The 25,485-nt window shown below is 45.5% G+C and overlaps 2 protein-coding genes across 3 annotated transcripts; both read left to right on the top strand.

The window, feature by feature from the left end:
* Positions 1–2,680: 2,680 nt before the first annotated feature.
* Positions 2,681–5,497, top strand: LOC128502643 (kelch-like protein 9). Its single transcript, XM_053472509.1, has 4 exons — positions 2,681–3,793; positions 4,260–4,512; positions 4,594–4,754; positions 5,117–5,497. Exons 1-4 carry the CDS (start codon positions 2,765–2,767, stop codon positions 5,495–5,497), a joined length of 1,824 nt encoding a protein of 607 aa, XP_053328484.1. The 5' UTR covers positions 2,681–2,764.
* Positions 5,498–11,703: 6,206 nt separating this feature from the next.
* Positions 11,704–24,984, top strand: LOC128502646 (dual specificity testis-specific protein kinase 2-like). Of its 2 annotated transcripts, XM_053472513.1 has the most exons (10): positions 16,245–16,306; positions 16,735–16,826; positions 18,253–18,452; positions 21,271–21,392; positions 21,828–21,876; positions 22,333–22,482; positions 22,679–22,852; positions 23,200–23,283; positions 23,556–23,642; positions 24,334–24,984. In XM_053472513.1, exons 1-10 carry the CDS (start codon positions 16,260–16,262, stop codon positions 24,442–24,444), a joined length of 1,116 nt encoding a protein of 371 aa, XP_053328488.1. In that variant the 5' UTR covers positions 16,245–16,259; the 3' UTR covers positions 24,445–24,984. The 2 variants fall into 2 exon arrangements, with proteins under 2 accessions (XP_053328489.1, XP_053328488.1); XM_053472514.1 differs by lacking the exons at positions 16,245–16,306; positions 16,735–16,826 and adding an exon at positions 11,704–11,846.
* Positions 24,985–25,485: the final 501 nt, after the last annotated feature.

A 25,485-nucleotide genomic window follows, 5' to 3' on the forward strand; every position in this document is an offset into this window, starting at 1 on the left:
GCTTTATCTGAGCCCTCGGAGCAAATTACAGACCGATAAGTTATGCTTTTTGGGTGGTGAAATACAGCGGGGATGATGTCTGTAGCCCCCCCCCTCCCGATACACATCTGGTAAAATGCCGACTGCCTACTTTTCGGCCGTCCCACTTTATATACAGGGAGCACTGTGAATAACACCACCCCCCTCCCCCCCCGACGCACCCCGATGAATTAAAGAAGAATATCCTTAAAATGTAAATATTCCGGATTATAAACAAAGGGTCGTTTCTCTTCTCCCGGCTCTCAGCTGCTATCAGCGCCAGTAATTCATAAACTGCGAAACGCGTCGACATGGCGGCTGCTCTAACCGGATAAACCGGAAGGCCCGGCCGCTGTGTCATCCAAATGGTCCACGGGTCCGGTCGACCGGTTTCTTGGTGTTTTTTGTTTTGTTTTATTCTCTCGCATCCGTGTGAATCTAATGCTTTTTGTGTCTTGCTTTCAGCGGCGTCAAACTAAGCAGGAAACGCAGACGCTGATTTACAGCCGATAACAATAATCGTCTAGGATGAGCCAATGCAGCCTTTTAACGAATTTATTATTTTTGGATGTTTTATGGCCCGGGGCAGAGAAATCCGACGTATAACTATGTGAATTTTATTTTTCCGGTGCATGTTGGAGGGGAAAGTCTGGAGTTTTCTTTCCAGGGATAGAGTAGAAAAAATGTTGAGATTTTTTTTTTATTTGAAAGATGTTTTCAGAATAATATATACGCTATAATATATATATATTGATCAAGTTTTATTTTATTTGGGATTCAAATGTTTTTTTTGTGTGTGTAAATGTATATATTCCGGATTTAATTCTATAATCTTAACCCTTAAAGGGTTTGCGCAGTGTTGGCTGAGTGGTCCATACCTAAGATGATTTTTGTCAGTACTGATCTGTAAAATAGCGTTTTTCCCCTCGGTGGGAATGCCCAGAGCCGACCGGTTTGTTTTTATCAATTCGCGGATCCTCTTCGCTGTAGGTTATTCGCAGTGTATGTCGGCGTAATTTAAAACGCATTGTAACCCAAACGCCCCGTATTGAAGTTTTGTGCTTATTTCCTGAATATTTGAGAGTTTTGCCGTCACATTCCAGGTTTTTTTTTTTTCAAAGATGTTCCTAATCTTTTATTTCCCGTTGCTCTTTATGTGGGAGACCCCCCCCCCTTGCTGCCCCGTCACAGGGTATAATTTGCCCGTCGCCCTGACATATCTGTGATAATAGCGTTACGGAGGGACCTGCGCGGCTAGAAACAATCTCTAGCGCTGGAGGCTCCTGCGCCGTGCGCTAAAAGAACGGGAAGCGGCTTACAACTTCCCGCTTGGGATGGCCAATGGGATTCCGATACAGTCTGCACTGAGGGATCATGGGAAAAGGGGGAACCGTTGGAGCGAGTGACGGGCTTCTCCCTAATGTGACGGTCGTGCTTGAGAAATAATAACGAAGTACGTGTTGGTTGCGATGAGCCGTCTTGAGTTTATTCCGCAGCTTTGCCATCGTTCTAGAATTTTCTTCTTCTCAGGAGTTTAGACGTTCTCGTTGGCGCAGAACATTCCCGCGGCTCGCTCTCTCGCCGTCGCCCGCGTTTTGTGTTCGGAACTTTTTGGCTCGAACCGTTCGCTCTTTGGAAGGTTTTGTAAAGTAATTCACAGAAAGTACGTTTAATTCTACCTGTCGGGGGTTCATTAAAGACTTTCACAAACTACCTCCGCCTGTTTCTCTTTAATCACTGATGTGTTGAGTTGGAAAAGGCTCTAAGGAAGTAAAAAAATATATATTACGACTGTTACAGTTCACGGCCGGACTTGCGATCACAAGGAGGCTCTGGCCCTTTAAGGCCAGCAGCCGCCTGATGACGTCAGTGTGACTGATGGGTAGATACGTGCGGCTCCATGCAATGTTTTTATGCTCACGTTGCGCATGGCCAGGCATATCCGTCTGCATGCTGCAGCACCCAAGCTGCAGCTGGAGTGGCAGATTGAGTGGTTGCGTGGCTCTGTTGACCAGCGGCCCACTGGGCATTTGCCCATTATGTGCCAGTTGCCCAGTCCAGGCCCTGGTTATAAAGATAAACAAACTGGATCTGGATCTAGGAGGGTAAATTGTCTCCAAAAATAGGCATAAAAGAAATAATTCAGTAACCTCTGAAGAAGACACAGAGATATCGGTGCACAAAAAGCGTCTTCTCAGTCCAATAAAATGTAACGAAATAAAAGTGTTCTGAAAAAAGGGAACAGCGCTAAATAAAACGTGGGCTTTGAGAGCGTAGCGTGGCTCGCTGGGAATACGCTTGCTCGCGCGTCTTTAGATCTATTGCACAGAGCTGAACACGAGATAAGAAAATGAAATCTGACGGCAGCCAACCTGTCCAGTCGGTCGGCTTCATTTGAAACATTCCTTCGGTCTTTGTAATCGGAGCAAGTCCGGGCTTGCCGTTCTCTTACCTGCCCCCTGCTAAATCAATCAGCCCTCACAAAACAAAGCCGCAGGGGTCACTTGTGTTTGTGTTACAATGAATGGTGCGCAACGCTATCGCCAAGCGCTGGAGATCCCAGAGACGATACTCCTTCTCTTACCGTGCATGCAGGGGAGTCGGTCTTCTGGTCGCGTTCTGTCCGGAAGTTTCCTTCACGAGTTTCGCGGAGGGTTGAAGAGCAAAGGAAGCCAGAAGAAGGTTAAGGAGTCGGTTTATGCCCCGGGTTTTCTGGTGACGCGCCGGAGAGTGACGTCATCCCAACATGCAGAACGGCTCCGACGTCAGCACTTTTACCTCCGAGGAGTACCCGGGGAAATTACTCGGCAGGATCTGCCAGCTTCGGTCGCGGAATGAACTGTGCGATGTCACCTTGGAGGCGGACGGAGTCCGGTTTCCGGCCCACAGGATAATACTGGCGTCGGCGAGCACCTACTGCAAGCTGCTGTTTGCCGACTCCGACTTGGGCGACACCGTCAGACTTAAGGACGTGACCCCGAGGGGTCTGAGAAATATTCTGGAATTTATTTACTCCAGCAAACTGTCTCTGTCTCTGTCCAACGTTGAAGACACCATCAAGGCGGCGGAGGTCCTGCTGGTTCGGGAGGCAATAAAGCTGTGCTTTCAGTTCCTAGAAGATGGCTTGAACCAGGACAACTGTGTGGACGTCTTAAATGTCGTCGAGAAACACGGCCCCGAAGAGCTCAGGCAAAAAGCCATGGAGTATGTCGGCCAACGTCGTCAACGCGCTCCGGAAGACTTCGATGGAGTTGATAAGACGACGCTATGTGAGATCCTGGATAGGAAGAACATCCCGGGTTACTCCGAGTTGGATTTATTTAACTGTGCGGTGTCTTGGTTGCAACGCGATGATTCCAGGCTGAAGGAAGCCGGGGATGTCTTAAAGAGAATAAGGTTTTCGCTGATTCCGCTGGAAGATCTCCAGAAGCACGTGAAGGAGACGCCGATCATGAAAACCCACTCCGGCTGCTTCAGGTACCTTCAGGACGCCTTGAGGTATCACTCCCAAATCTACTCTCAGCCTGCGCTCGGCTCCGAGAGCTCCTCCATCAGGTCGAGCTCCGAGAAGCTCCTGGTCCTTGGAGGAAGGACGGCGGACAACCAGGTCTGTGGGAACATTTGGGTCGAAAGCCAAGATGGCGGCACGTGGACGGACGTCGGAGAACTACGTACACCGGTCTACAATCACTGCGTGGCGGTCGTCAATGACTTCTTATTTGTGATCGGAGGGCAAAGCAGATTTGACCCGTCAGGAAAGCATCCATCGAACGAGGTAAACGATTTTAGATCCGCGTGTGCAAGCAAACAAAGCGAGGGCAAGCGAGACGTCAAGTTTACATGAGATACGCACCACCCAAATCATAGAATAGAAAGGGAGGGGATCTCTCGGCACAGGAATTCAATAAAAACAGCACATTTCGGTAAAAGAGAATGCATAAAACGGGTATACATACCCTGAACGTACAGGCACCGGGAGAACTAATGCAGGGGGGGGGGTTCTGTGCTGGTTACAGTAACAATAATACAGACACAGACATTCTAAGACTGGATGCAGTAGTCTAGGAGGTCCCTGTCCCACAGAGCTTACAGTCTAGAGATACCTAGAACGTAAATTTGGGTCTCGGGGAAGGATTTTTTCTTCTTTTATGTGGGTTTACGCGGTTTATGTAGCTGGCCGTCGCGTTCAGCGCTCCGCTCCTCCGTATAATGGCAGGGAACGCTTGGTGTCTGTCCTGCAGGTGTTTCGTTTTGATCCGAGGAACGGCAGCTGGCTGCAAGTCGCCGGCATGTTGGAAAGAAGGACGCGTTTCCACACCGAGGTGGTCGCCGACCGCATAATCGCTGTCGGAGGGGGGACGCTGTTGGGGAATCTCACTCACACGGCGGAGGAGTACCAGCCGGCGAAAAATAAATGGGAATTCACGGCGCCCTTCCCGATGCCGGTGGCAGACCACGCCGGCGCGACGCACAAGGGCATCTTGTATATCTCGGGTAAAGACTCGACGTGCTGGATCAGCGTCTTCTACGATGATGGCGGCTGAGAAATTGTATTGATTGTCGTGTTCTTGGCAGGAGGGTATTCGGCAGGGAAGACTTCGAGCGACGTGTACAGCTACCTGCCGCGGCTCAGGCGCTGGGTGGTGAATCGCGCCATGGCGTTCGCTCGCTGTGACCACGGCATGGCCGCCATCGGGGACACCATTTTCTGCATCGGTGGCCGCACGCTTAACGCGGTAAGTCAATGCATGGCCTCGCTCAAGTTAGGTGCACTCGATAACGGCCACTCACCGCACGTATCCAGCCGACATCCACAATGATGCCATTTGGCAGCCGCTGGCCTTAAAGGGCCGTCCCCAGTCTGGCCCTGGCAGCCACCACCTTGGGTCATGAAGTGATCCTCCTCGTTAAGTTGATCCTCCCTCCTCGTTAAGTTGATCCTCCCTCCTCGTTAAGTTGATCCTCTTCTTTGACGTAAAATGTCGGCTCAGATAAAAGGTTCCCCTCGTCTTCGACCAAAAAATGATACTCATCCAATTAGGAAAACACCAATATATTGTGTTTTTGCCCTAATCAGAACCCTTGTGTTTCGCTCCAGGCTAACGAATGGATCCACGTGAATGAGACGGAGTTCTACAGCCCCGTTACTGACCAGTGGGGCACTTTAAAGACCTCGTCCTTCGACTGCTGCCAGTTCAGCGTGGTCGCCCACCGCTCCAAGTTATATCTCACCGGCGGGGGGTCCTTACGCTGCATGAACAAAGAAGACAGCGTGTTTATCTACGACCCCGAAGCCGAGACGTGGAGGAAGGCTGGCTGTCTGCCCCGTCCACTGGTAGACCATGCCTCCTGCACCATCAAACTGCCCCACCACATGGTGAAAAAGCTGGCGGAGAAAGAAGACGACAACCCAGCCGGTCCCAACCGGAAGAAATCAACACTCAAGTTATTTATTACAAGCAAACCTGGAAGAGACTAAAATTTACTCCCCAAAAATCATGTTTTTTTATTTATTTCTTATTTTATTTCTTATCTTATTCTCTTCTCCGCCGTCTTCTCAACTCAACGTCTTTAAAACCCCACGTTCATCTCTTAAGGGTTAAAATCAAAGTCAATTAAGTGCTAAGGGGTTAATACTTAAGGGGTAGAGCCCTCAGACACAAATCAAACAGGAATCTCCCATAATGATTCAAAAATGTATCTTTTCTGGTGATTAGAAGAAAGAAGTAGAAAGGAGATGCTATGGCAACCGTCACGGAATGGGACCGCATTGCATCGGAGCAGTGATTTAACCGCCATTGGATGAGTTTGGGAAGATGCGTTCAACGTTCCGGAATAAATCTTTCCCTCCGTGTTCTGCTACAATGTATTTATAAATAGATATTTAAATAAAGCTTCTTTTTAAATGAATTTTAATCATTCCCATAATCCCTTGTAAAACAAATTGTAGCGCTCGTAGTGTTAACTCCGACCACACTGCAAGACGCCGACAGGTTGCCGGTCAAGTTTAAGCCTTGAATTGATTGGTGGCTTTTATTATTATTATTATTATTATTATTTTTATTATTATTTTTATTAGTATTATTTTTTATTATTTTCATTATTATTATTATTTTTATTATTATTGTTTTATTATGATTATTATTATTGTTTTTTTTAAAATTATTATTGTTTTAGTATTATTATTATTATTATTATTATTATTATTGTTTTATTATGATTATTATTATTGTTTTTTTTAAAATTATTATTGTTTTAGTATTATTATTATTATTATTATGATTATTATTGCTTTTTTTTAATTATTATTGTTTTAGTATTATTATTATTATTATTGTTTTATTATTATTATTACTATTATTATTATTCTCGCAGGGGGGCGGCGGACGTCCCGTGTAGAAGAAGTTACGTTGTAACCGCTGCATTGTACAGGCGATGAAAGTAATTCTGTGGTTGTATTCGATCTCTGTCTCAAAGGAAGTCACGACGAGAGCGCGTATGTCTCTTTTAAATGGGATTTAAAGCACCTTGTGATGTCATCACTATAAATAACACAATATGTCACGTAGCGAGGAATATGTATTAGGAGCCTCCAGCGCGCGTCACCCCCGTGCGGCGATATAAAGATAATCGGCGTTCCGATCATAATAGAAGCGTCAGAAAAGCACCAGGAATCCAAAATAATTGCTATCTTTACGTTGAGCGTTCCGATTATTCCGATTCTGCCTCTCTGCGTTGTTAGCTTCACTTGAAAACGCTTTTCCGCGAGCGCTTACTCTGTTTATCCAGCTACTGAGTCATCGCGGTAACATTTCCGGTCGTTTATGTTTTCAGAATCATTCATTCAAAAATAAAATGAATAAATTCTATATATTATTATTATTATTATTATTATTATATAAAAGGGGGTTTCGGCCGTTAAAGTTGTTTATAAAGCAAATTGTGAGCCAAGCCCTGTGTGTCCGGTGTCCGGTGTCCGGTGTCCGGTGTGCGGTGTCCGGTGTGCGGTGTCCGGTGTCCGGTGTGCGGTGCGGCTCGCCCTGTCCCGTCCGCATGGAATCCATGAAGTTGTCGCGCGCCGGGCCCGTTAGGAAAGACGGACATTTAATCGGATTCAGAGAAGCGGGGTTTGGGATGTTCTTCTTCCGTGGTTGGCTTTTGGTTACTTTTGGAAACGGGTTCCACCATGGAGATCTCACACCGTCCTCGGGATGAGTCAGGAGCCCCAACTCAACGATCATCTCTTCTTTGTGGCCGATTGATTGTTGCTTTGGGTCGAAAGTCCGGAACATGTGGTGGTGGTGGTGGGGGGGTTGGTAAATGCCGTGGGTTTTTTCAGATTTCAAACCTAGCCTCTGCTGTCTCGCGCCAAACTCCCCCACCGCTGAGATATCACCATCGCCAACGCAAGTCTTCACTTCCAGCCGGGCTTCCATCTCGGGCAGGCCGTTCTTGGCTTTTTAGGTCACCATAAGTCTAAAATGATGAGGCGGGCACCCAATGCTTGTTTTTTTTTAACGTTTTTATGCTTCTCCTGCTTCACCCAACTCCATATCTTGGGGAGACTCTTGTTGGCCTTTGGCGCAGGTGGAGTTGGCCAGAAGTCCTCGTTATCATCTCTTCTTCTTTCACTTGAGCAGAGCCAAGGATTGGGACGAGGTCCTCATCTCTGCTGAAGTGCAAGAAGAAGAAGAGATGATAAGGAGGACTTCTGGCCAACTCCACCAAGATGAGTCTCCCCAAGATAACCAACGAGAACCGGCATCGGGAGCAGGCGTTCCCGGTACCTGCCGCATCTTTCCCGACGTGCCGAAGGTCCAAAGAGATCTAACAAACCGGGGCTCCTTTTTCTTCAGGCTCCAGAATGCTGGAACCAATTATCTTTGGCCACCAAACACCAAAACATGAATTTAATGGAGGTTCCAGCTCAGATCACCCCAAAAACTACCCCCATAAACTACCCCGGTGACTAATAATGTAAACCAGGTGGGATCACTGAGTTTACCCTCCATTAAACCCTAAAATATTATCCACGGAGCTGAATTTCCAACAATTATTTCTTTTGAATAAAATTTATCATAAATATTTCCCTTAAAAAAGCCAATAAAACCGGCGTTTAACCCAGAAATGAAACCGGTATCCCCATGGGGGGGGGGTCATAAATACATGAAACGGTTTAAATGGAACAATTTGTTTTTGGAATAATAATTCAATTTAGAATGTTTTTTAGGAAAATAATGTACATTTTCTGTTGCTCGGTTACCCCTCGGTTACCTTATTTTATTATTTGTTATTTATAGCTTTTTGATGAAGTCGGATAAATCTTGGCTTTTTTGGTCATTTCTGAAATGAATTCCATATTTTTCAGTTTGTAAATCTAATCCGAAAATAAATTGTTCCCAAATCGACAGTAAAATACGGCCAATTAAAATGCCCCGGGAAGCGGCCGCCCAGCAAGGGAGGATTTATAACCCAGCGCCGGCGTTTATACGGCGCAGCATCGCAGAAATCCAATCACCCGGAGCCAACGGAAAGCAAATGAAACTCGTATATTACTGGGGGCGAGAGGCAGGCGTCTGGGGTAATTTATACCCTTAATAAGAAGCCCCCGTTTGTAAATGTAACGGGGGAATGCGGCACTGGGTTGGATTTTTATAAATGTAGGTAGTAGTTGGTACAAGGTGCGGACCCTTTTGAATTTTATGACTACGGAGGTGTTTGTTGATCGGAACAGCCTTCCAGCAGAGGTGGTAGAGGCTAATACAGCGAGGGTTTGTCAGGCTTTAGGTTGGTTTTCTGTGACCTTCGATGGCACCTTGGCTCAGGGGTTGGATTTGGCTCAGGAGAGCCCCCCCCACTCTTACATCTGTGACGGACATTTATCCTTTAGGTGACATTGATACATTTTATTGGGCCAACGGAGACCTCAGACGTCTCCTCTTGAGACGGCAGCGTCCCCATCTGTCATGTGGATTGTGCGTGCGCGCGATGGACCCGCAGGGGATCGCTGAATCGCCGCATGTAATCAGAAAGCCCAATATCCCGATCAATAAGAATAACAGCCAATCGATAAATCAATAACGCTGCAAGACAATGAATCGCCCGTCTTCCGCCCCGTCCGGGGGTCTGCGGGGATCAGACTGTGCTGCGGAAACCGGCCACCAGGGGGCACCATAACCCAGCGGGAAACACGACAACCATGGATTAATATGCCGAGTATGGGGGGAGGGGGTAATTATTTTGGGGTCTTTTTATATCATTTTCCAAAGGTCGCTGGGGTCCCCCCGCCCGCGTCCCCCCACCGCGCAGGAATCTGTATGGTAATTACCGGCCTTTCATCTTCTCCAAGATTCTACGATGAAGTCACGGAACAAATGAATTATTAATCAAGAAAAGGGAATTCTGCGCAGCGGCCGTTACTTCCCCACCGGGACGCCCATCCGCGTATCTAATACAGAAAGCAGATCCACGGGGCGGCTGGCTGGGGGGCGGGGGCGGACCCTGCGCACAGGAGCTTACAATCGTTAGATCAACCCTAACAAGAAAAGGGTTGTTTTACCCCAAGGAGTCAGCCAAGGACATTAAGGGGGCTTCAGAGGGGTCATTCCCTTAATTTCCCTTTTTTTTTAATTTGCACACTTTTTTCTTTTTTAAAAAAAAAAACAAAAAAACATTATTCGATTATTTTATAACAATGCAGTTAATTGGGTTCCGTCGCCCCCCCGGAGACCTGCGCGAGCCCCCAGCGGAACGATCCGATTTATTATTGATCCCGTGGATGGCTTCAAAGGCATCCGGAAAGTCATTGAGAAAACGTAAATGAGACGTTAACCTTTTAATGACCAAGATAAATCTGAGGTCAGGGTGGGTCGCAGCACCAAAGCATCAATGTTCTAGGATGTTCTAGTGCCTTCCCTTCACACGTCAGTAATCCTCAACACGCTCTCAGGAGGCCATAAAACTAGAGGGTTAGGGGTTTAGATGGAATTTTTACCTTACTGAACAGGTGGTAGATAAGTGGAGCAGCCTTCCAGCAGAAGTGGTAGAGGGTAATACAGTGAGGGGATTAAACATGCATGGGATAGACATACGGCTCCTGAATCTAAGACAAGACCAACGACTGATTAAGGTTTGAGTCGTTACAGCAGGAGAAGCGGGGGACTAGACGGGGGCCGGATGGGGCCGATCTGCAAACGGGTTCTGGGCATCACGTAGCGTTTATTATAAAACTATCCAAATCCTGATAAAGTCATTAAACAGGAAGGAATCTTTTGTGTTTTGTTTAGAATCTCGGTTGTTTATAAACAAAGCAAACAAAACAAAGTATCAATAAACACAAATCCACCAGAATTCTGATTCCAGTTATGATTGTAGCTGAATTGGAGACCCCCCCCCGCACACCACACACAACACACAAGCAGAAGAACACACACTCACACACAGATACATGCACACACCACACTGACACACTCACACTCGCTCACTCATACACACTCACACACACCACACACGCACTCACACTCACACACACCACACACAGATACATGCACACACCATACTGACACACTCACACTCGCTCACTCATACACACTCACTCACACACACACGCACTCACACTCGCACACTGTGACACACAGCTTGTCCTCTCTCTGTGGGAAGGAGATGAAGGAAAGAGATTTTTCTCCCACTCTCCGCTTCTTACTCATTTTTCGAGGCGGATGATGTTGTGAACGCCGAGTCCTGGCAGCGGATCGCGCATGAAACGGCTTCACATCCACGGAACAGACGGTTATCTGATCACTCGGGATCCGCTTCCTGATAATCATCCGCGATCTGGGAATCTCAGAACAATTAATACCCCAAAAGGCCAAAGAGGGGCACTTCTGTTTTTAGGTGACTTTTTGCCCTATTGCAGGGTATATTTGTGTAACTGAGGGGCATTTAGAATAATAATAATGGGGTTTATTTACCCCGTTTAGTTTATAAAGCCGTTTCCTGCCGTTTCTATACACATTATGGGGGCTTTTAGGGCTGTAGAACCCTGCGATCCCCTCATACCCAGCAAACATTCTGACCTCCTAGAAAAGAGGGGCATCAGGGGAGGAGAGAGGGGCATCAGGGGAGGAGAGAGGGGGCATCAGGGGGGGGAGAGAGGGGCATCAGGGGAGCGGAGAGAGGGGGGCATCAGGGGAACAAAAAAAGAACACAGGGGTTTGGAGACCAAAAGAGGGACTGGCCAAACTGAACAGGGACATTTGGTAAGTATGAGTAGCCTTAAGAATAACAATTAATAAATAAAAAATAAAGAGCAGAAAACATTAATTAACAAAATATTAAGAATGGGGCTCCCAAAAATAATAATAATACCAGATAATAATAATATTAATAATAACAATAATAATAGAAATAATAGAAATAATAATAATAATACTAATACTAGAAATAATAATAATACAAATAACAATAATAATAGTAATAATAATAGTAATAATAGAAATAATAATAGAAATAATAATAATAATAGAAAGTCAGGTGCACCTGTCTGGCAGGACTACATTTCCCAGAGTGCTGTGAGTGGGGTGGAGGCAGCTGATCCAGCAGGATGATCCACTCCTCAGTGTGTGGATCCTGACTACCTCTGTGCAAGCGCTGCCTGCAGGGGACACACACAGGGACCGGCAGACCGGCAGACAGACAGACCCGCAGACAGACAGACTGCTTGCCTGAGACATGTCAGGATCCCAGCATTTTCTGCTCCCAAACCTTGCAGATCATCTCGCGCAGTAACTGCCCCGGACCGGGCTGCAGACCGTCGCTCCGGCCACCAAGTAAGTGAACTTAAATAACCCGGGACTGCTGGAGCGCATCGTGTGTTTGTACCGCACTCCTGACCGTGTTGGCGCCATCCGTGATAGATCAGTCTTTTTAATGAGTAATGTTCTATATATTTCAGCAATGATTGTCATAGATCGGGGGGTCTGTCCGTCCCCGCCGACCCTGTACCCCCTAAATAGACTTCCATTAACCGCTTCCTCGCTGGGAGTGAATCTGCCCCTGGTATTCACCCCTTCACACAGCGTAATCCCCCCGCAGCTCTGTGAGGTTAATCCTTTTCAGCGCCAGGGACTGTGCGATGCTTTCCTGGACCCCCCCCTCCCCGGTGTTGAAAGGGTTAATGGTAGGATGCTTGCCCTTGCCCCCTGCGCCGGGCTGGGGCGATTTAACCCCCCCAAGGTTATTAGACCTGCTTTACGTTGGTAGCCGTTCGTTGTTTAATGATTAATGCGACTCGGGGAATCCCGGCGGGGAGGAAAACCTTTTCTTTCTCTTAAAAGAATGAGTTTTAGGATAAAATATCGCGTTTTTCTGTAGTTCTCCGACCGATCGGATAAAGTGTATTCAGTAAAGGGTTAATAATGGCCGACGCGGCTGAAATCAAAATTCCACTTTTTTGGAAGCCGCACTTTTTAGCGTTTAAAAGAAATTTAGCGAACGAGCCGCTTGGAGTAAACGGACCGATTTCCGGGCGAAGAAACAAAGGAATCGTTTAAAGAAAGATTATAAATCTATAAATATAGCGAAAATATCAATATTTTATCAATAAGTCAGAAGCTTACAACCCGCCGGCAGATTGGCTCCCGTCGGCCCCCGTCTAGTCGCCCGTTTCTCCATCAGTCGTTGGTCTCGTCTTAGATTCAGGAGCCGTATGTCTATCCCATGCGTGTTTAAATCCCCTCGCTGTATTACCCTCTACCACTTCTGCTGGGAGGCTGTTCACTTATAATGTAACCTTTCGCCGGCAGCGACACCGAGAAAGTCGTAAATGATCTTTGGACGTGTTACACGACTCTAATTACACGCTTGTCGGCGGCATTCCGTGTGTTTCCCGGCCGGCGAAACAAGCTCTGCCGGTGTCTGGTATTCATTAACCCTTTAAATGCCTGCACTTTCCAGTCTGTCGTATGAATGAATGAATCCCCCCCGGGGGGCTATCTTTTCTTGGGGGGGGGGTTGCGTGTAATTGTTGTTGGGACCCAGCCTTTCTAATACATAAGCCGCATTTGCAAAGCTCGCCCCGGCCCTCGTATCTGGCACTAAATGCAGTTTTTTTTAAAATTAATAATGAAATAAATTTCTGTTCCTGCGGAACCCCCCCCATTATGATTTTACCCCTTGCCCCCCCCAGCTTTTTCGAATCGACCATCTGAGGAAGAGACTTCTGTGGCCCTCGAAAGCTTACGTAACAATTACAATGTTAGAACTCAAGCTCTCGAAGTCAACTGGGGCGAGTGTAATGTGCCACGTGGTAATGAAAGGGTTAAGACTCCTCTCCCGCCCTCTTTCAACCATAATCGTTATGACATCACTCTAAATATTCCTGGCTAAGTTGATGTCATTAAGTGATGAATGAATTATCCGCTTGGGCACCGCGGGTTATTTGGGGCCGCCAAATATTTACGGTAGGAAACGTAAACAAAAACCCGCTATATCTCCGTACAGCTTTTATTATATCTGATGGGGGGGGGATATTTGCCCCCCCCCCCACTGGTGGGTATTTAGGGCAATTAATGAGCCGGCCGGTTCCTGATCAGTTGGGATTTTATTTCACCTGCGATCTATCTCAGTCGATGCAGGTAAAGGGTTAACGGGTTTTATCTTGCGCTCTGCGGTGATATAACCCGCCGGGCGTCAGCGTTCAGGAAAACAAGATATTTATCATCGCAATCTGTGATCTAGAACCGAGCGAGACGGAACGTTCCGTAACAGGCTCCGGCGTGTCGTCAAATATATATTTATTTACTACACAAGTCTGGGGTCACGGAGCCGCTTTCAACACAGGAGTGATGGGAGTGATAAAGGGCCATTGGAACACAGGAGTGATGGGAGTGATAAAGGGCCGTTGGGACACAGGAGTGATGAGAGTGATAAAGGGCCATTGGAACACAGGAGTGATGGGAGTGATAAAGGGCCATTGGAACACAGGAGTGATGGGAGTGATAAAGGGCCATTGGGACACAGGAGTGATGGGAGTGATAAAGGGCCATTGGAACACAGGAGTGATGGGAGTGATAAAGGGCCATTGGAGCACAGGAGTGATGGGAGTGATAAAGGGCCATTGGAACACAGGAGTGATGGGAGTGATAAAGGGCCATTGGGACACGGGAGTGATAAAGGGCTATTGGGACCCAGGAGTGATGGGAGTGATAAAGGGCCATTGGAGCACAGGAGTGATGGGAGTGATAAAGGGCTATTGGGACCTAGGAGTGATGGGAGTGATAAAGGGCCATTGGAGCACAGGAGTGATGGGAGTGATAAAGGGCTATTGGGACCTAGGAGTGATGGGAGTGATAAAGGGTCTCTGTACGTCTATGAAGAGATCCGGCCTTTGTGGCCCTGAATTCAGGGCTGTAAGAAGTCGCTGGATGGATGCGATGGATTTCACTCTGAGACCCTGAGGTTGCGGTAAAAACCGTGAGACTCGGGTGGAAACCATGGCAACCCCCTGATATAAACATTATCAAGCAGCTGAAATAATGTATCTGTGAATATTATCCCCAAAAACCCCAGCTGTGCGGCCCTCACGGACAGGCCTTTGACTTATGATGTATAAATCCGTCTATCCTCTGATAACGTTTTTAAGATACTTGTAAGAAGATGCAGAATATTCTGACCTCTAAATAACTACAAATACATATTTATTATTATTATTATTATTATTAAATCATTATTATTATTTATTATTATTATTATTATTATTATTAAATCATTATTATTATTATTATTATTAAATCATTATTATTATTAATTATTATTATTATTTATTATTATTATTTATTTATTATTATTTTAGTATTTATTATTCTTCTTATTATTTATTAATAAATCCACCCGATATTTAAAAGCAGTCAATTTGGGGAAATGTCTTATTGTCGTATTTAAAGGAAAAAATTAGTTTTTTTTTGGGGGGGTGGCATGTTTTCCCGTTTTCCCTCCAGGAAGCGTTTATTGCGTGGAATATACGCCGCGGGGGGGGGGGGGGTTTGTCCGTTAAAGGGGATTATCGCCTCCTCGCTCAGGTAACTCTTTTATTTTGTTAGACATCGGATCGGTGACTACGAGCCGGCGTGGCACGGAGCCCGGGGGAGGGGGGTGGGGGCTGCGGACTCTCGCTCCCGTCACTCCCGTCAGTCTCCGCGGGATGCGAGTTTCGTTGCCTCAGCTCGGGTTTCCTGTACGAGGCATCGCCTCCGAAATGCGCCGACCCAAAGAGCTCCAAATACACCTGCCGGGCTGGGATGAACCAGCACGCGGCGGTCACAGTTAAGGGTAGTAGATAAGTGGAACAGCCTCCCAGTAGAAGAGGTAGAGGGTAATACAGTGAGGGGATTAAACATGCATGGGATAAGCCCCCCCGGCAGCTCCTGGGTTAAGGATCGGACCCCCGCCCCCCTCCTGACGGGCAGCACCTTGTTTTCTCTTCGTGTTCCGTATCAGAACCGTCTCCTCCACGAGCCGCTGTCTGCCGGGACGTCGGGGGGGGTGGGGGGTTGCGTTCCGTGTATCCCGACGGGTTACCGCATCTCGCTGCTAATAATAACAAAAATCTGTCTTTCTAAATATAAAAATATATATATTTTATTTTCCGGTTAATTACATTTTTTATATTCTTTATAGAATGGTTTTTTTTATTATTTATTTTTTCCTATTTTTTTCTCTATATTTCCTTTTCTTTTTTTTTTTTTAATGAAGATATTTTTATTGCTGGCCCTTTAACACAATAAATAATAATAATAATACTAATAATACTAATAATAATAATAATAATACTAATAATAATAATAATAATAACGTATCTGGCGGGGATAAGGACACCCCCCCCGGCCGCTTTTACTTGTTGCAGACGGCAGCTGGTTCGGGGGCCGCGGGGCGTTTGTGGGGTAATCCCTCCGTAAGCCCTGACAGACACGGCTAATTAGCGTTTGGCTCGCTGGGGTTAGGATCGGCAGGGCGGCGGATCGTGCTGGAATGGCGTTTTTTAGGTATACGGCGCATCAGCTGGAAAGTTCACAATACGGTTATTTTATTTCACACTGTCCCGGAAAAAATGTCTAATGGGGGGGAGGTTGAGAATCCCATCGGTCCGTTATTATTCCCTTTCTCATTGTTGTTGCCATGGAAACGTATAAAGAAGACCCTTTTATTGGGAAACGGACACCCACGTAGATACGGGGAGGAATTCCATGATCTGCGCGTCTGGAATTCGGAGAAACAAAGAGGGGGTCACAAGGTTCTGTTGTTATCGGCGACGGCTCCGTCCCCCGATCCACGAACGCCCCCCCCTGATTAAAGATGCGAAACGCGTGGAAAGATTGACGGTGCCAATTAACCTAGAATCGGCCCCCGTTGGCCCCATCTAGTCGCCTGTCTAGAGCCGTATTTCTATCCCATGCATGTTTAATCCCCTCACTGTATTACCCTCTACTACTTCTGCCGGGAGGCTGTTCCACTTATCTACCACCCTCTCAGTAAAGTAAAACCTCCTTCCCTTCTGTCTCAGCCTCTGACTCTCTAGTTGTTAGGCTTTGATGGCCGAGCCATGTTTTGACCTAAAGCCTTTTAATCGGCTTATAAGTATAAGTACCACCTGCGCCCAGGCTGCAGCACCGCACGGACTCCCCTAACAACAAGAAAGCGAAAACCCTTTCCTTCTGCCAGAAAGCTGATCTTTAAACGCTTCTTTTATCCGAGCCGAGGCTGCCCCGGGACAAAGCGCCCCTTTCAGATACCAAAGGGCAGAAAGCGTGAACGTGAGTTACTGCTGGAGAGTAGCCTCTGGGCAGAGACGTTATGTCAGGGGAAGCTGTATCCGTGGTAACGGTGACAATAAGACATTTTTATTCATTCTTTAAGACTCAAACTAAGACCACCCTGAAAAGGGCGAGGAACAGAACCCAGAAACCCGGAACCCCCCGGCAGATCGGCCCCCGGCGGCCCCCGTCTAGTCGCCCGTTTCTCCTGCTGTAAAGACTCAAACCTTAATCAGTCGTTGGTCTCGTCTTAGATTCAGGAGCCATATGTCTATCCCGCGCATGTTTAATACCCTCACTGTATTACCCTCTACCACCTCTGCTGGGAGGCTGCTCCACTTATCTATCACCCTCACGTTTTACTCCGCGTGTGAAAGGCTTGCGTGTTATCCGTGTTCACGTGCAGCCGCGTCGCCCGTTTGTGTGCGGTCTCCATGGCGATTTCAGCAGATAAGTTAATTGCGTCGGTCGTTCGAAGGATCGGGTGCAGACGGACCGGCGGATTAAAGGGACTTCCCGGGCCGCGGCGCCCAGCTTCAGATCCTGATAAAAGGGGAGGAAAAACACAATCCCTTTAATGAACGCGATAATGTCCTCGTCTTCGGTGTCGCTTGTTATCTGCTGCAGGCGACACGGAACGCGGTCACCTGCCGGGGAACACCGGAATGTTCTGGAACCGCGTGGAACCCGTTTATTAAAGTGGGATTTAAAGGGCCGCTCCGGCCATCGGGTGCTCTTTAACGGTCCCTTTAAATGTTCATGGTGTCCCCCTTGCAAATGCATTGGCGGGGGGGCTGTTCTGCCCCTGTTAAGACCCCCGTGTGCATGCGCAAAAAAGAGCTCCCGCTAATTGGCTGCTCGAAGTAGCCAATCAATGTCCAGGATCGTCGGAGCGCATGTTTCCTTTACGTCTGCAGCAGAGACGATTCTGTGTTCTATAAAATACATTTATTGTGAAATTACCATTCCTTCGATTCTAAAAATAATAATCATTATATCATTATTATTATTATAATTATTATTATTATTAATTGTTATGAATATTATGATTTATTATGACTATTATTATTATAAATTATTCTGATTATTATTAGTATTGTTATTATTATTCATTATTATTGTTATTATTCATTATTATGAATATTATTTATTGTTATGAATATTATTTTAAATTATTATGAATATTATTTATTATGATTAGTACTATTATTCATTATTGTGATTATTAATATTATTAGTATTATTATTATTCATTATTATTGTTATTATTCATTATTGTGATTATTAATATTATAAATTATTATGAATATTAGTATTGATTATTACCATTAATTGCTGTGAATATTAAGATTATTAGTATTTGTTATTATTCATTGTTTTGAATATTATTATTCTATAATTCTTGTATTTTTGTATTGATTTTTAGTGGCGGTCCCGGCCATGTACGAGTCGGCGCTCCTCTCCTCCGAGCCCCCCAGCCCCAACCCGTACTTCGGGGAGTCGTCGGACACGTATTACCAGGTGGATCGCTGGCAGAAGATCCGCACGGCCGTCAGGAAGCTGGAGTTCTGGGAGAGCTTCAGCGCGGAGCTGATCGGGAGCGGCTTCTTCTCCAAGGTTTATAAGGTACCCCCCCCCCGAATAAAAAAAAAAAAAAAAAACATAATAATAAAATAAGCTTCACGCCGACAAGATGTTTTTATTGACGCTATATATTTTTTTTTTTATATTTCCTATCATGCCCCTCCTCCCATCTTTCTGATTGGCTGCTTACTTTTGCATCTGTTTAAATATTTCCCATCGTGCCCCTGCTCCTCCCTACCTGATTGGCTCCTTAAATTGGTATCTGATTGATATTTCCCATCACGCCCCTCCCCCTCTCTCCTGGATTGGCTGCTCGCTTCTGCATCTATTTAAATGAATATTTCCCATCATGCCCCTCTCTCCCTGTCTCTGGCAGCGGATGGCAGGAAATGATTGGATAATTAGACGGAAGCCCGAAGATTAATAAATTAAAAACCTTTTTCCTGGTGCGAAAGCCAATAGCGTAATCCGCTCGGGAATTAACCCTTTTCAGTGCGAGGGCAAAAAAACCCTCCTACCTGCAAGTTAAAAAAAAGAAAAGAAAGTATCATTTCTAACAGAGGAATTTTTTCGACATCCAAGCAGTTCACCTCTGCTGGGTGACTGTTCAGGGATGTGACTACTCCTTTAGAACAAAATACTTCCATTGTTTCTTTGTGGAAAGTTTATTACCCTAAACGGGTAACAATCCTCGCATTGTGCGACGGCGACGAGGAAGGAGCGACAAATACTTTGCCAGGTTTCGGTTGCAGAAATGGATTAATTTCCGCAAACATCTTGCAACGTGACGTTTAATGCCTCGCGGTACCCCGTACATGGTACGACGTATCACTCGGCTGCAGCAGCCTATCGGGGCCTACAATTTGGTCACATGACAAAAAAAAATTAGAAAAGAATTCTAAGCATAATAGGTCTGCTATAAAAAAAAAAAAGGATATTAAAAACTGCTATCCTTAAAGGGTTAATGCGGCGCGGGGGGGGGGTTATCCGTGGCCGTCGCATAGCGTGGGATCTGTGGCCCTCATTGACTCAGGGGGTCTTCGGGACGCCCACCCGGTCCTTATTTTGTCTTCTGAGGACCTGGAACTGATCAGACCCACAACCAGTTTCCCCACAATAACGGGAATCAGAATTCTGGCGGATTTGTGTTTATTGATAATTTGTTACAAAATTGTTACTTTTTGCTTTGTTTATAAACAACCGAGATTCTAAACAAAACACAAAAGATTCCTTCCTGTTTAATGACTTTATAAGGATTTGGATACTTTTATAATAAACGCTACGTGATGCCCAGAACCCGCCGGCAGATCGGCCCCATCCGGCCCCCGTCTAGTCGCCCGTTTCTCCTGCTGTAACGACTCAAACCTTAATCAGTCGTTGGTCTCGTCTTAGATTCAGGAGCCGTATGTCTATCCCGCACATGTTTAATACCCTCACTGTATTACCCTCTACCACTTCTGCTGGGAGGCTGTTCCACTCATCCACCACCTATCCCATGCGTGTTTAAACTCCACAGAATTGGGTGGCACGTTGAGCTTTGGATCAGGAACCTCGTCTCCCGTTGGATTTTTACTTTGTAAATCCAACCGGCTAATCCTAATTGTCCCAAATAACCGGCAGAACAAGCAGCGATTATTTCATTCACGTTTAGATCCCTGATACCGGAGGGTGATCTTTTGATTGGTTAATAAGCGGCCCCCGGCGAGAACGAAATCCGCTTTGTCTGAAATTGTTTAAAAGAAAACAAAAAAAGAGTTACAGATATGTCCTCTGCGTGTTGGAACTCGGATGAATTTCCGAGCGCAGCGCGTTGTGAAGGGAGTCGTTATTTGGCGGGTTTCTCGCGGGTTTTTGCCGCAGTTATCGGGACGTCCTGGTATTTATTTATTTATTTATTTTTACATAAAATACAGATTTGGCAGAAATAAAATATTTTTTTGTTGTATTTTTAGATTTTTTTTTTATAGCCTTGTTTATTTGTTGGTTGCTTTTGCTTTAGGCTTCTGTGGAATATTCCGCCGCACAGAACAGGAGGTTGGTTTGTGGGGAAAGCAGGAAGCTGCCTGCGCGGTAATTAGTTTCCAGCACCGGCCGCCGGGCCGACTTCCCGTCAGGAAGGGTGCAGCGAGTTCTCGGGGACCTCACAAGGTCGCCACGAAATGTACGGGTTTTATAGCTTTACATTTCTTTCTGTGAATCCTGAGATGACGTTAGGATTGAGGGGGTTAAAGGGACAGCAGAATGCCCCCCCCTTACAGTACTTTACGTTAAGGGGGCATATGATGGCTGGAATGGCACTTTAAGCAGGTTAGGTAGGTGGAACAGCCTCCCAGTAGAAGTGGTAGAGGGTATTAAACATGCTTGGGATAGACATACGGCTCCCGCGGTCACTGGACGCCCCCCCCCGTGGGGGTCTCGGTCTGTAATGTATGTATTCATTCCCCGCGCCCCTCCCTGTATTGTGCCGAGGAGTACATTCAGCCCACGCCAAGACTTCTGTGTATCCAAGTAATTCATCGCACGATCAAAGAGCAGCCGAGCTCCGTGGCGAGTAAACACGGCGCATAATGGGCTCTTCATACCCGGGCGAGGCTCGTGGGATCCAGGATCCTCCCGATCTATATTATAAAACCGGATTATAAAGTGAGGAACCCAGCGGGATCCGTCCACCAACTGAATTCACTGTATTAGCCTCTACCACCTCTGCTGGGAGGCTGTTCCACTTATCCTCTCAGTCATTCAGCACTGTGAGTATCACTATAGGACGCTGGCGAGTTCACCAAGTTGGTTACTTCGACCCGGCGCTTATCTTCTGTATTTTTGGGATCGGGCCTCTAATCCACCCGCTTCTGCTTTGCAGGTGACCCCCGGCGCTGGGGCGAAGTGCATGGTGGTGAAGATTTATAAGAATGAGGTAGACGAGGAGGTGATCGTGCGAGAGATAAGCCTCTTGCAGAAGCTGTCTCATCCTAACATTGTCAGGTGAGCTGTTTTTATTACTAAAATTTCATTTTATTCATTCATTTTCTCCATAATCGGGATTAGAGGTTTTTCTCTAAAAAAAAAATAAATAAAAAAAAAAAAACTATTAAAAAGAAAAATCTTACTTCCAGGAAAAAAAAGAGAATTCCGAGTTGGAATGTTCATTATTTTGCTGCCTTGTTTTTGGAGGAATAAACCCAGATTATGGTTAAAAAAAAAATATGCAAAAAATCTATTTTTTTTTTATTCCTTTTAGCCAGGACTTTTTTTGATCAGAATTTGTAATTTGGAGCAGATTTAATGTACATTTTCGTAGGGAAATAAAACTATCCGGAGGAATGGCGAAGTTCTGGGCCGTAAACCTCACGATCTCTAATCTGAGTTTTTAAGGCGTTTCCCGCCGAATTCGAGATTCTGTCGTGTTTTCCATCCTAGGTACCTTGGTGTCTGCGTGAAGGATGAGAAACTCTATCCTATGCTGGAGGTGAGTCTCTGGACGATGCTATTGGGCAAACAAACTGCGTCCCAAGAGCCAATTTAGGGTTTTATCTCCTCGATACGGGTTAGTAGACACTGTAACCCAACTCACAAGACCTGACGTTGACTTGAGTTCCTTCCTCAGTGGAGTTATCAAAGTTTATATGAGATAAAGTTATTTAAAGCCACTCGATCAACTCAAACTTGGACTAATCCATAGATTTCCGACAATCTCCTGCTTGAATAGGCTTACGGTTATAAGGTCAGTAGTCAACAAGGCGTTCAGCACCTTGAGAAAAAGCTTGGGTTGCATCTCTAAGGTCTTTGGAGTCCCATCAAGGCTGAAGCTTAGAATAGAGAAGCCTCGAGGCTTATCCTCTCCACCCAACCGTCTGGTAATCGTGGACCCGCGCCGTTCCTTTTGTGAGATCCGGTTTCCAGTAACGTGTTCTCTTCCTCTCAGTACGTGAATGGGGGATGTGTCGAAGAATTATTGGCCAGCAAAGACATTTCCCTGAGCTGGAAAGAGAAAGTTGACCTGGCGTGTGACATTAGTCGGGGTATGGTCTACCTGCACTCCAAGAACATTTACCATCGAGACCTCAACTCAAAGGTATGAAGAAGGAAGCCCCGGTCAATGAGCTCGTATTAACCAAGATGGATCATATAGTCTGGTTCTCGGTGGTTTTCTGGGAAGTCTACAACGTTCCGAAATGCTGGAGGTTGAAGTTGTTGTCTCTTAGTCTCTGGAGTCGTAGACTCGTTAATCAGAGTACTCTTCTGTAATGTTCTCCCGTTTTGCGTTGTAGAACTGCCTGATCAGGTTGTCTCCCCGGGGCAGGGAAGCCCTGGTGACGGATTTCGGTCTGGCGCGTGAAGTGGTCGAGCCGTCGTTGAAGAACGGGGAGCGGAAGTTGTCTCTGGTCGGCTCGGCGTTCTGGATGGCTCCTGAAATGTTGCGCGGAGAGCCGTACGATCGGAAGGTTTGTTGCACTTTTGGAGTCACGTGGAGAACTTGAAGCTGATGGCCCCCAGCTTCTTGAAATAATGGCCACCAGAGTGACTCTCTGCCCCGAGGCCGACCAGTCCCGTTTTATGTTTTGGGTTAATGAAGGGTCATAGGTGGCACCCGATCAAAAAACAATAAATTGTTGGTCCGTTCCCTTTGTTTGTCCAAAGATTTCCCAACGGACATACCCATGCGGGAAGCCTGTAATCGGGGGGCCGGCTCCGTCGGAGGGCTGGTGCTAAACCCTGAGCTGTCCCAGCAAAGGGCCCGACGTATCCCCTTCTGAGAAAATATCCTGAACGCTCTGAATTTCTTTTCCAGGTGGACGTCTTCTCTTTCGGGATCGTATTATGTGAAATCCTCGGCCGAATTCCCGCTGACCCGGAGATCCTGCCCAGAACGAGGGTGCGTGCGGCCCCGAAAAACGGGGTTTGGGGTCACAAAGTGCTTTTTTTTAAGGCTCAATCTTATATTTGCCAGAAATACACAATTCCTTCCTAAATCCATACAGAAGTTTCCTAAAAAAACCCCTTTTTTCTATATTTTTGTTTATTTTTTGTTTCTTTTTCCCTTAGTGTTTCCGTTTTTTCGGCAATGAATTGTATTTTCAGTGTAAATGACGGGTTTTTGGTGTCCGTTGATTGACAGCAGCTGACCTGTGACCTTTCCTTCATCAGGATTACGGTCTGGACGCGGACGCTTTCCGAGAGCTGATCAGGGATTGTCCCAAACGAGTCCTGGATTTAGCCGTCAGCTGCTGTCGGGTAATGTGCTTTGGCGGCCGGGGGTTGTCTGGGCAGTTTAAGTATCCTTTACAGGTATGATGTATATAATACGCCATACTGTGACCGGAATACCTGCTGATATGGCAACCATAAAGAGATTATCGGGGGAGGGGATTTTTTTTTTTCCACCAAATATATGTTAAATTGTATAAATTTTATTTATATTTTGGTGATATATTTTAATTTACTAAGAGGGAGGTATATAAGTGGAACAGCCTCCCAGCAGAGGTGGTAGAGGGCTTAATCTTAATCTAAGACGAGACCAACGACTGATTAAGGTTTGAGTCTTTACAGCAGGAGAAACGGGCGAGTAGACGGGGGCCGGATGGGGGCCGATCTGCTGGTTTTCCATTATATAATTACTCCTTTACTTATGAGGTAGATACATGGTTCTGGATCACAGCAAATGTGGGAGATGAAATAAATAAATTTCTAAAAAATCTGCTCAATAAAACACTTTTTATAACTAAATATAACTAATAGAATGCCCAAAACCCTCTCCGAAATAATTCTATGACCAAGTAAAATTCTGCCTCGTTCATCTTTTTTGGTCGGGAACGCTTAATTGTCAGGTGACACAAAAGCAGGCACTGATAGGTTGTTGCCGTAGAGCCTAAAAAAAGAGAAAAATCGTAAAAACGTCTGAAACGCTTTATTTTTACTTCCGCAGCTGGAGGCCCATAAGAGACCTTCGTTCGGTGAAATCTTGGACGACCTGGAAGAGGAAGCGGAAATGCTGGAGTCGCAGACGGCGCTGGAAGAATCGGGGCGGGGGCCGTAAAACCCGGACTTTCTCTAACTTGTAAATTGTACAGAAATCTGGAATCGAAAATATATATTAAAAAAAAAAAATCCCAAATGCGGAACCTTCTATTTATTAAATAAACTGGAATATATTTTTGTGGATTTTCGCATCCACGACTTTTTTCCTGTCGATTTCACTCGAAGGCGGGGCTGCGGCTGACCAATTGTCCTCTACTATATGACACCTCGCGGAAAGATGGATTTTCATTGGCTAAAGTTTCTACCAATTATCCCGGGAGGCCCCGCCTCATTTTGAATCCAGTTTTATTGCTTCTGTTCTATGAATTTCCCTCCAGAGACTCTCCCTCGTGTTTCTGCGATACTTTGTGTCTGACGACCGGATTTTGGGGGAAATCATTTATGTTTGGACGCTGCCTTACATCACATAGTCTGAATTTTCAGTTTCGTGTCGATGGTATTTTTTGTTTGTATAAAATTATATATTTTTTTTTTTTGATGGTTCTAACCTGGAATAAAGTTTTCCATTAAATGGATCTGACAAATCACGTCTAATGCAGAGATTAAGCTTTTATAATCAGACATTTCTATCTGATTGGCTATAATAATAAAACGAGCACAAAGTATTTATTAACATCGTAAAAATGAATGATCAAAACCACCTTTCTCTGTAATCGCCGTATTTTATTCTCCCTAAACCAACGCATTTCACATTTTTTATTTTTAAAATATGGTTTTCTAAAAAATTGAAAGAAAATATTATTTTAACCCATCTGTGTGCTAATTAATTAGATTTATAAGATATGGCCAACTTCAGACCGAATAAAAAGCTCATTCTATTTACTGGAACCAACGCGTTTTGCGAGGGGCTCCTGTAATACGTTGGTTGAATTCCCCCAACTGGGAGAGAAAATGAAGAATCTCGGCTGCTGGATAAGCTGTTCTGTTCAACATTCCTTAATTGTGTGTTTCATTTGTCGGGAAAAAAATAAAACTAAATAAAATAAAAATAAACAAATAAAAAAGTAAGTTTTTTTTTTCTTAATTTCTATTACAAATT

This window comes from Spea bombifrons, chromosome 8, assembly GCF_027358695.1.
Source record: "Spea bombifrons isolate aSpeBom1 chromosome 8, aSpeBom1.2.pri, whole genome shotgun sequence".
Classification (NCBI taxonomy): domain Eukaryota; kingdom Metazoa; phylum Chordata; class Amphibia; order Anura; family Pelobatidae; genus Spea; species Spea bombifrons.